Here is a 12356-nt window from a genome sequence, read left to right as displayed (position 1 = left end):
TAAGTTGAACTTAAAATTTTCATGAATAAACATTAATTTTCAAATAAAGTGAAATGTTATTCAGAAAAAAGTTGATTTTGAATTTACTTTATGTACCTATATTACTAAAATTCATAATATAATTATAAAATATTTAACTGAAGCTATTAAATTCGATTAAATCCGTACCGATCTATTATTATGACCATTTAATTTTCCACAAAAAATAAAATAAGCAGAAGTTTCTCATTATTTCCAAAAGCAATCAGAAGTTTCTCATGACAAGTACTAATTATTTTTCAAGCAAATATTAGGTATATGACATTTTCAATAAATAAAATTCTTTTAAATTTTATTGAGCCTATTTAAAGCCTTCTCTTCTTGAGCTTTTTAGTCATAAAGTTATTTTTTTTTTCAAAAATATTAGCATTTTCTCTCTTTTCTTCCCTTTTTTTTAAATTATTATTATCTTATAAGATAAGATGGATACACAAATTCCTATATTGAGTCCTAACAATAATATTGATGAATTTGAAGATTTGGAAGTGACACAATTTGATGAAGATACACTAAGAAAAATATTATTTGAAGAAGAATTACAACTGAATAATGACAGTATTAATATTGTTCAAGATTGTGTAATACAACCAATGGTGGTTGATATAGCCTCGAATTTTTCGAAAATCGAGGAGGAGGAGGAGCTTGTAATCGAAGATTTCGATTGGATAGAAATGATGGAATTGTCAGATACAATTGTCTCCCACGAGGGAGTAAATGAGATTTTTGATGTGGGAGAATTAGATTTTGATTTTTCTCATTTTTGTTCTTCAATAATTCCTATGGAAGAAATAGGATATGATGTTTTGTGGCAAAATAACTTATAATAGTAATTATTATTCTAATAAAATCAATGAAATTAAGTACTATGCTATGAAATTTCATAGCCATTAATTATCACTCTATGTTTGAATAGTTTTTTTTTTTTGTCTCAGTTGCTTTAATTTAAACTCGATCTTTGTATATGAATAATTTAAATAAAATCCAATAAGTTATTTTTATATTGATTCCATAAAAATTCAAATTTTTAATTAAGCTTGATAACTTATACGATGCAGCAAAAACTAAAGTACATAATAAAAACAAAAAGAATTTTCACGTAAAAAACTCCTTGCTCAAAGGGGGGGGGAAAATTACGATCTGTCCAACAAGATTTTTCAACTATTTTTCACTATCTTTGAGTATAGACTCCAACAATTATACAAGGATTAAAAATCGTACAACATGTCAGTTATTCTAGTTAATATAGATTTCAATCAAATACTACATATTGTTATATGTTGTATTCCATCCGTCTCATTTTACGTGACTTCAGATTTCGAAATTCAAATAAATCTATTTTTTATCATAAGTTTTTTTTGTAGATTTTTTAAATATTTTAAAATATCAATTATTGTGACTTATAGTACATTTTACGTAGTTTACAAATATATAGATTTCATCTCATAACATTGAAGATTTCACGTATAAATTTTCAGTCAAACTTAAACTGTTTGACTCTCGAAATATAAAAAGTGTCACATAAACTGGCACAAAGAGAGTACTTAATATCATGTTATGTATATTTGATTCGTTATTATGTTTTGTGTCTATTATTATAGAATATAATATTTGCATGAAACTATCGATCGATGATACTTACTCAGTACGGAACGTACTCCGTAGCTTGCCAAATTATTAGGCCAAACCAAACATAAACCTCTAAAATTTCATGTGCAACTAAATAAAACAACAAGTGGTATAATTGCCTAACAAATAGGAACATATTGACTTCATAGACATTTTCCTAATTAATGATCTTTTTTATATGACAATATATTTACCTAAAACTAATATATAGATCACTAAACCATGATTAATCATATGTATAATTATCTTAAAAAGTATTAATTTTACTTTATTGATTTGGTTTTAAAGATAATCTGATATACCGCGCAAAAAAAATTATTTGTTACGAGGAACATAAATTAAAGACCAACACCAAACCCCACCCCACCCTTTTTAGGTTCTTTTTTTAATTTTTAAGTCCAATAATTTTTTTAAACTTCATGTTATTTTACTTAAAATGACATAAACAAAACCACTTGTGGAGAAAACAAATTATAAATTTTTCTATAATATATTTGAAAGAAAATTAGGCAAACATTATATTTCAAAAGTTTTTCTAGATGTTAACATGGTCCTTTTAATTCCTTGCATTGATTTATTCTACTATTTGAAACCAAACAATTAGGTTCATCATGTTTTCATGTTTATCATGGAAAACATGTAGTTTACGCTATCTTTGTAGATTTTAGGGTTTAGAGTCAATAGGTTCAATGAAATACCGTAATACATAAACTTGTCCAAGTAGACACATTCATCCCACACGACAAATAGTATGTGTCCACTTGTTCAACTTTATGACAGTTTAAGTGTCTACTTGTACCGCCCAAAGTTGGAAGGCATAGATATCATCTGAAACCAAGTTAAAAGACACGTGTATGGACTATGCCAAATGAAAATGATCTATTGCTTCATGACTTGCTCTGCTTGGCTAACTAGTCACTTCCACCAGACATAGTTATCAGATAACTCGTAGATTCGAATGACTCTCGTGATTTACACCCACTCTATGGACGCTAAATGCGAAATAAATTTCTATTTCTTCCCTCCAAAAAGCAACACGTCTAGATTTTGGTCTTACAAACATCATAACAGTATTAACAACTACTCCAGCTACATAGCAATCGAGTTAAAATGCGAAAACTAAGGCAAGAACATGTACCAAAAAATGGAATCTTGATTCCCTACTCATCATTTATCGTTCAATCAATTCATGAAGAGTACACATACTGTTGTCAGACTTACGCTATTCTCGAAAAGTAGGGAAATTTGTGAGGGTGCTGCGACGTTGTCACCTTCCAAAACATCTGAAAATAGAGGATGTAAGGGTTGAAGAAAGAAATCTCATCCCAGCTGAACCTCCAGGGAAATAGGAGATAACATAATAAGATAGAGCAAGCACCTGGCAAAAACAGAATTGTTGAGCACATAAGTTATATATGTAGCACAGCCGATAGATTCATTGAAAGATAGTAACATCCATTGAACTGAGGGAACGCGATAATGTTGTTAAAATAAATCGATTCTTTTGTTTAAAACTAGTAGAAACAGCATACTATTTCGTTAACAAATGTACCATATGTTCTTACACCAGTGATCCCCGTGAAAAGTTGGGGTTAACTTCAGAGTTCAGTCTCTTTTACTGTTGAAGATGGTTATCTGGAAGGTTTTTGATAAAATGTCGAAGCTAAACGCATGTAAGCAACAGCTCTCAGACCACACAATTACCATTTTTGGGTGTTGTGGCTGTGTTTAAGTGTGGCCACTCTTTGGTATTTCCATAAGTTCTGTTCTTTCTCTTTTTGATTATTGTCGTGTCGAACCAGCTAATGTACACCTTAACTAATTTCACGGGGTACCTACTACCTCTCACCAGCACATGCATGATGCACCAGGTAATTCTATCCACCAAAGCTTTGGACAAATAGGAAGAAATCACCAAGTGTTTTTTGTCCCCACTTCATTGACCATTAGGTCACACCCTTGGCAAGTTTTGTTCCTTCTTTTCACCTTTTCCTAAGATTTAGAGGGATAGGAGGGTACGGATAGTTGTCAAGTCACAAATCTAACAATTCTATAGAGAGGAACGGTAATCAACTCGAGTCAAGAGGAATAACATCTTCCATCCTCTCAGATGGTTCTAAAAGATGTGCTTTGGTACCTTTTATAGATTGATATTCACACTCGAAAAATAGATAAAACAAGGGGATGGAGCCAACATAGTTCATATAAAAATGATACAGATTTTCACCACAGTTGTTCCTACTTTGACTCAGAACTCCACTTATTTCATCACCTCCTAAGTCATTCAGTTTTATAGCGACTCCTATCACTCATCTATCCACTTACTAAGCTATCATAGCTAAAACCCATTTGGTAGGGAATATTTACGAAAAAACAGAGTTGGGAAAGTTAGCTCAACATCCTAAAAGGAAAATATTCCACGTTACTTGGTGTCTATAATGTTATTTACATGAAGGATCTTCTGGATATCCAACAAATCATACAACAAAAGAGCAATCAAATATCTTTTATTGGAACACTCACAGAGTCGAGTATTTCAACACATAAAACTTATAGACTAAATTGATTTGAGACTTCCGAAAGTCATTCCATAAAAGGAGAAGCTCCAGTATAAAAAGCTTTCTTGTAGTACAGGATGTAATTTGGTAGGTCCGAAAAATCTACGCTTATATTTAGGCAAGACACAATGTCCCACAATATTATGAAGTCTTTTACTCGACAATCTTTAGCCATCCTTTGGGTCATTTTGAATAGAATTATCACTACGTGCATTGAGACAATGCAAGCTAAGACTTTGTTTTTATCGTGCATCGGAGCATGTAGACAACAAGACTTTCTTTAATTACCAAATAAGGTCAAGAAAGCTAAAATAATCTATGCAATATGGACTTGTACTTAAGAAGTAGGAATAGCAAACTTCAAATAATCAGGGTGGTCAAATATATAGCTTCAGGCATGAGTGCACTTCTCCAAGAAAAAAAAGGCAAAATGGCTACTAAAGATAACAAAAACATGGTCCGGAATAGAACTTTTAATAAGTGAAGGCTTGATAAGTTGGAAAGCTCATAGTAGCATATTATTTGTCCTAGAACCTTTTTGTTTTTCTGGGCTATGTGCCCTGAAATATTTAACTAACAATCTTAAAAGTGTTTGTTGTGTTTCCCATCTAAAGAGGCCAACGAAAGAATTTATCATGGCCAAATTATTAGCTAAATAGAAGTAGCACTAGCATTAAAACCAAAAAAAAGGCGAGGAATTCAATACCTGTATCACTGAGAAGAGTACAGAAAGAATATAGCTGTGAAGCACCATAGAGACGTAAATAGTCCCTACCATGCTGCCGATAGAAAGCGCTGTAAAAGGAAGCCTCTGGAGACGAAAGAAGAAGAATGAGATTGCAGAAATTGAGCTAATACAATGGACGGGAAAGGTGCTTTTATCTATTTTGACAAACCAGCTAGTTAGACATAAAAGATGGCAAACCAAGACTGAGGATGATTAAGTACCTCTTTTGATGTCATGTGTGTAAGCTGATTCTTTGGACCTTTGAGGGCAAAGAACGAGCCTATAATGAATGCACAACCAATTGTGAAGCAGATAGCAAATTTCTGAGGCATCAACACCATGACAGGGAGGAACATAGTGAATGCAATGAAGATGAAGAAAACACCAGCTGCAAGAAATAAGCCAAAGTACATGAGGGACTTCCCAGAAGGAACATTGCTGGTTGCGGATTGGAAGCTTCCTGGTAAGTTTTTTACTCCTTTAGTAACCCTGTACAGAAAAAGGAAAAGTTAACAAATATCATTAGCAAGTGAGCAATAAAACCCAAACTCCTGGAGGATTTCACCAACTTTAATTAGATCGGAACACCCAAGACAAAACAAATTCATTACTTTTTAGTTGCAACATCTTACGCCTGCCTTAAATTACTACATGGGTACTACCTGGTGCATGAATATACCACTAACCTTTGCCCAAATTATCATACCACTAGGTCTATGGAAATCAATAATGAAATATCCCGGGCAATTAACAATCTCAGAGTTCACACAAGTTCAATAAAAAAGACACCATTGTCCTAAATTTCAAAAACTGATACAGCATCAACTGAGTTGAAAATAGTAAGAGTGAATACAGCCAGCAAACATCATTACTCGTTATACCGATATGAATCAATCAAACATGTCGCTGCAGCTGAATCCCAAACTAGTAGAAGACAGCTATATGAATCCTCTATACCATTTTCTCTACTAATCATTATTTGAGTATTTCACCCTGATCATCAACTAAAATACCCTTCTCCTTTATCCTAGCATGAGATAATTCATAACTATTTGGTAAACTGTTGGCTACAAAGGAATTTCTTTAGTGAATGTATCACAATCTTACTCCTATTTATTTTTTTCAATAAATTTGTCAAAGCAAAATAAGAGAGACTTGCTCATTAACTAACTAGTGAAGACTTTCAAATTTACTTTGTGAACGAATCTTGAACTAAGCTAGTTCATTGAATGAAGTGGATAATACCCCACGCACGTTACTATGCTCCAGCAAAAATCAAAATCAGTTGACACCTTACGACCATGTATCTTGAATCCTCAAGTACTTTAAGATTTTTCTGTTAAAATCTTATTGAAGAGGCCATGTTTTTGCACTTAGCGCATTGAGTTCATCAACGGTGACTTCACATACTCTGACCAACTAGTCCATAAAGTCATTAAGAGAATTCAATTGCATCCTCCTTTAAGCAAGGTATCGGTAAATCTATCAAGAGTGAACACACTCCACCGAGATTTATTAAAAAAATAGAATACCTAGTTTTACTAAGTAACCACGGGTTCACGTGCCTCAATTTTTGCCTATAAATTCGCCCCTGATTGTTAACTCCATCGTGTATCTCAACTCTCGCCAATCAATATTATGTTATAAGCAAATAGCATACACCATGGCACCTTCCCTTGGATATGCCATCCATCACCGAGAGGCAAACAGAAATGGGCTAAAAATTGATCCCTGGTGCAACTTCATCCTGACTGGACAATTCTCCGAGTCTCCTCTCACTATCCTCAATCGGGTCATGACTCCATCATAAATGTCTTTAATTCACTAATGTAATATACAAGTACACTTTTAGCCACCAAGCATCTCCACATGACCCTCCAAGGACTCTGTTGTATGCTTTTTCTAGGTTGATGAACACCACCATGTGTAAGTCTCTCTTCCCCTCCCTATACTACTCCACCAATTTCCTTACAAGATGAATAGCTTCTATAGTTAAATGTCTCGGCATGAATCTAAATTGGACTTTGTTATCATCCTTGTTCTAACACGCGCGCACGCACATACCTCGACAAGGTGCCGAGTCTCAAATGTGCGTCCATACATCCCACATCAAAATGGGGTGGCACAACGGAAAAAGCTAAACTCATTGGAAGTTATTAGATCACTTTCATTTGCTTTGTATTAAGTATTACAAGTTTAAAATTGAAAATTAAGCTGCCCCCTCCTGTTCAAAATATCTACATCCCAATGTACATCAAAACTTTACGTTCATTCCGTCTGATACTCAAAACCCGCCATTCTTGTCAGACAAGGGAGTAAAAACTGAGACAAAACAAATTGAATGGGATATCTCACCAATCACGACCGAATTCTTCAAGCACATATCATTATGCCTCAAAAAGTTTGAATTTTGAACATGGTTCCAATCCAAACATTTGAATTCCCATCTTTTCAGATATATTAATGGGAAATCTTCAAACAAACATCATAAAAATTGAAACTTGAACTGGATTTTCATCTAATAGTTGAATCACATTCCCATATTCAGATACACTAATGGTGAATTCTTCAAGCAAACATCACAACACCTCAAAAAATTCAAAAATTGAACTGGGTTTTCATCCAAATACTTGAATTTCCATATATCTCCATTTTCAGTTATATTAACATCGAATTCTTCAAGCAAATCCTCAAAAAAAAAAAACGAAAATCGAACTGGGTTTAATCCAAATATCTTCCATTTTCAAATACTAACAAAATTACACACTTACACGTTGAATGTGCCGGAAACTTTGTCATTAGCCGTTCTAACAGCAGCTTCAAGATCAAACCCAAGATCAGACGATGAACCTTCATCTTGTGTCGAAGCATAAGCATTCCAATCAGCTAACAGAGACGATGGGGTCTTCTGCAGATCGTTACTTGGTCCTCCAGTAAACCATGATTGTGCTGTTTTATGCATAATTCTTCTTCTTCCTTTCTTCACAAATTGAGAATTTCTCTGCGATTTTTGGCTATGGCAGAAACAGAGTGGTGAAGGGATCTAATGTTTAACCCCAAGGGTATTTTGGGTACATTTCGATAATTAATGTGTATTTTCGACAACGAGGACATATTTGAACCAAAAACGTAAACGTGAGTTAAAATTGATATATTTTGAATAGTTCACGACCCTTTTTTACCCTTTCGTTATTAAGGGTAAAAGCTTTTTCTATTTCGAATTATGAATCATTGAGAATTTTGTGACACAAAACATGATTTTTTTTTTCATTCTTTTCTTATTAAATTAGCTTATTGAGAAAATGTATGATTCTCATTAAAAGTGCGAAACTTTTTAATTTTTCATTTTAGAATAAAAAATGTAAAAGAGAGTTTAAGTTGATATATTTTGAATAATTTACGATTATTTTGAATCCTTTCGTTGTTAAGAATAAAAGTTTTTTCAATTGTGAATTTTAAATAAGTGAGAAATTTGTAGTATAGAAGATGATTTTTTCCCACTTATTTCTCATCGAACTAATTCATTGAGAAAATGCATGGCGAGAACAGATTCTGATTAATAGTGTGAAGCTTTTAAATTTTAAACATATGATAACATTATAAATTTTTTTTCATTGATTCAGTCTAAATATATAACGGGAATAATTGCTAAACTATTTTTCAATTGAAAAATACTGATTTTTAATTGTATTTTTCTTAAATTTATTGTACTGAAACTTGTTAAATTATTTTCATAATTAGAAAGTTACTTTATTGACTCAAAGACGTGTCATAGTGGTCAATGAAGTGGTTAAAAATCGTAATTTTATGTTCAAAACTCAATTAGTGACCAAAAAAAACAACCTAGACTAGATGATTTCTTTTCATTTGTCCTAACTTTGGTTGACAGAGTTATAACGTATTTATCATTGACGGGAGGTGATAAATATTCGATTGATATAGTTATTTAAAAATCTGTTGATGATGGAAGGTGATAAATATCTCATCTCGTTAATTTAATCCAAAAATGCGTCATAAAAAATGAAAAAGTTATTTGATTTTAATTTTAAAAACTGGTTAACAAGCCCAATTCTGAACATTCTATTGGGCTAGAATGCTGAAAAGGTTGTTGGGCCAGGAAAATGTGAATAAGTCCAATAGTCTGTTAAAGTGTGTTAAATAGTTGTTACGTATTATTTCATAATGTATCGTAATATATTATATTATAATTGTATTATATTTTTTAATGAACAATACTTAAATAGATTTTATCATTTTTTATCATTATTTCATGTCACACATCAATAATTTGCTTATAAAAAAATGATACATGATAAACTACTATGAAAAAAAAGGATAAACGATAAAACAACACTATAAATAATTATCCAAACCAACAATACAATATAACATATAACAACATCCAATCAAGTTCTTAAACAATGTTATTGATTTGTAATAACCAATTAATTGAAAACATGAATATATTAGTACAACATTAATTTTGTAAGATAAAATGCAGTTTTTCGAATATCTTTTGCTAATATCAACTACTTGCAATTTTACTTACACATCACCGTCAAAGAATATGATGAGATTGCATGTTTTAATCTTAAGAAAAGAAAATCTTTTAATATGAATAAACATTTTTATTAATCAGATTACTGTATTCCAAATAACTTTATTAGTACATCATTTTTGGAGTTGCTTAACTTAATTCACAATAAACATTATTTTCATTTAATTTAAGTTTAAATCTCTCACCAAGAATCTTATTCTTTTTTTTTTTAATTTCATTTGAAAAGGGAGAATAAAAAATTTACTAGTTGTATTATTTTAGTTGTTGCCCTTGTGACTCAAAATGGAAAAGTCCCATAATATTTTGTGATAACACAAGGACTAAATAGTAATTACATATGAGGACCTTTTATTGTGATCAATCTCACTCACAAGTCTAAGTCATTGTTTCCTCAAGTGGACCACCTCATTAAATACTAAAAATACCAAACAATATAATATTATAGATTAGCACTTTGGATTGTTAATTAAGTACATTTGTTAACACTAAGACCATCCACTTAAATTTTAGGATTATCCATTTATTATTCTTGCCATAATACTCATTTCCATTGTTTTAACATGCCTTCTTTTCTTTTCTATTTTTTTGTTTTTTAATCAGTGTCTTGTGTTCATATTAGAGCTCGACTAATTTTAAATTTATATCAAAAAGTCTCACATTAAGGGTAAAGCGCTTCCTAATAAAGGTGACTATTTACCTAGGGTGAATCGAACCCGATTAAAAATTAAGAAGTACTTATCACTCTATCACAATCTTCTTTGATGAACATGCCTTCTCTATTACTATTGTATTTGTTTTATATATTAATTTTTCACTTGAGTCAAAGATTTATAAAAAACCGAGCACTATTTTTATACTAAGAGTTATTTAATTTTCGAGTTTTACTATATATTTGCGTAATTGTATAAATGTGTTCTTTAACTTGATCTCATTTCACATTTACGGCCTTCAATTTTATATCTGCACAATCAGATATTTAATTTTTTTTTATATAAAGTTAAACAAATAAACACACACATCCTATATAGAAGTTTGTGTCCTATGTGTATTATGTCACGTAGGACTGGTGTGTTTACTTATACCATTTTAAGTGTCTACTTGTGCACAATCAAAATTGGAAGACATAAATACGAAATGAAACTAAGTTAAATGACATATTTATGTGTTATAGCGTATATATTTGGTGTCATATATTTCCTCCGTTCACTTTTTCTAAAATAAATTTTCATTTTTAGTTGTCACTATTGACATATCAAGAAAAAATTATTATATTTTTTTATCCTTACCTTCAACATTAAATACTCTTTCTTCAAATCATTTTTCACAACCTAATATCAATCATCATTTAATAGAGTTAGTTTTGTAAAATACTTATATTAATAATTATTTTCTTAAGGGATATCAAGTCAAAACGTAACGAGTAAAAATACTGAACTGAGAGAGTATTTATTTTGTTGTTAACATGGCGTTTTATTTTTATCCTAGTTATTAACGATTTTAGATTAGAAGATATTTTAACACATTTAACATATCTTATTTTTTAAAATATGAGATTTTATTTTATTTTATCTTTCAAATTTTGTTTCAAAGTCCAAACATGACAAAGAAATGGTGACATATTGCTTAATAGGGAAGTAGGACCTTTTTGGTTGGGTTCAATTTTCATCAATTAGTCTTATCATTGTTCCCTATATGTACTGTCATGTTAAATTGGATTATTTTAAATACCTTATCCAAAAAAAAAATAAAAAATTACCATTTCTATAAATTAATTACAATTTGTACTATCACTATTTTTATAGTAGTATTAATAATATATGAATTTATGTAACTTCTATTCTTTACCTTTTTTTTCCTTCCTCAATTGTTACTCTCCTTTCTATATGATTTAAGTTTTTTTTTTTCATTCAGTCTCAGTCTCATATTCGTTATTTATATTGGAGACTGATAAATTATTGAGTGATAAATAATATCTTTCTCACTTTAGATAGAAACAAGACATTATTAAACTAACAACCTTTTACTCTTTTTCGGTTATTCTAAAAAAAACTAGATCTTTTGAAGAACTGATTAATCGGACGAGAATAAAGATAGAGTCCCGTTCTACATGTCAATACCGGCAACAATGAAATTTATAGTAAAAGGAAAATCCGTCGACTTTAAAAATCTTTCTCTAAATTTAAACAAATACTAAATCACTTACGTTTTCTGTTTCAGTTTGTCTATTTCATTTTTTTTATTCGTTTAAAAAAAGAATGTCTCTTTATTGCTTTGATAGTTGTTTTATTTTAACTCTCATCAGAATTATATTTTAATACATTTTATATATATTTATTTTAAGATCACAAATTTTTTTTAAAAAATACTATTTAATTTCTTAAATTATTAAAAAAATAATCAAATTAAATCATGAGGGGTATTTGAAAGGGATAGTTTGGTAAAAAGAACAAAAAAACTTTGAGATGATGGAGGTCATGTGGATTCATTTGATTGGTTAAGCGGCTAAAACAATTATATAAGTGATTACATAATCTAAAAGCATATAGAATAATTTAAATTATTTTGCATATTCTTATAGAATTGATAATTAACAAGCACTTTAACATATTTAAATTAAAATATATGAAGGTGTAAATAAGTAATTAATAGGGTGATTTCTTCACAATTATCTAAATTTTGATGTATAGGATTATCTTATATTCATGCTAATGAAAAATAACAGCCAATATATCGTCATAAATTTGAACAAAAATTAAGTTACGACTTTTTAAATATAATTTGTGGGCTATGAAATTAAATGTTTGTTTCGCTTTGGACTAAAGTTATGTTATGCCTTTCATAACATAAC

The 12356-nt window shown here is 30.5% G+C and overlaps 1 protein-coding gene across 1 annotated transcript; it reads right to left on the bottom strand.

Moving 5' to 3' along the window:
* Positions 1 to 2657: 2657 nt before the first annotated feature.
* LOC107005627 (protein transport protein SFT2-like) lies at positions 2658 to 8007 on the bottom strand. The gene is made up of 4 exons (XM_015204270.1): positions 7722 to 8007; positions 5172 to 5439; positions 4930 to 5034; positions 2658 to 3043 (listed from the first exon to the last, which is right to left on the bottom strand). The coding sequence occupies exons 1-4, from the start codon at positions 7910 to 7912 to the stop codon at positions 2933 to 2935; spliced, it is 675 nt and encodes a 224-aa protein (XP_015059756.1). The 5' UTR covers positions 7913 to 8007; the 3' UTR covers positions 2658 to 2932.
* Positions 8008 to 12356: the final 4349 nt, after the last annotated feature.

The sequence above is a fragment of the Solanum pennellii genome, chromosome 12 (assembly GCF_001406875.1).
Source record: "Solanum pennellii chromosome 12, SPENNV200".
NCBI classification, from domain to species: domain Eukaryota; kingdom Viridiplantae; phylum Streptophyta; class Magnoliopsida; order Solanales; family Solanaceae; genus Solanum; species Solanum pennellii.
Note: the sequence above shows the minus strand (reverse complement) of the source record. Positions and strands in the feature narration are given on the sequence as shown.

What these genes read in the sequence shown, in the direction of transcription:
- LOC107005627 (XM_015204270.1), bottom strand. Translation starts at nt 7,912, where the DNA reads ATGCATAAAACAGCACAATCATGGTTTACTGGAGGACCAAGTAACGAT. An exon ending in GTTTCCGGCACATTCAACGT is followed by an intron (nt 5,440 to 7,721) that starts GTAAGTGTGTAA and finishes TTTTCTGTACAG; the next exon opens with GGTTACTAAAGGAGTAAAAA. An exon ending in CACACATGACATCAAAAGAG is followed by an intron (nt 5,035 to 5,171) that starts GTACTTAATCAT and finishes TTTCGTCTCCAG; the next exon opens with AGGCTTCCTTTTACAGCGCT.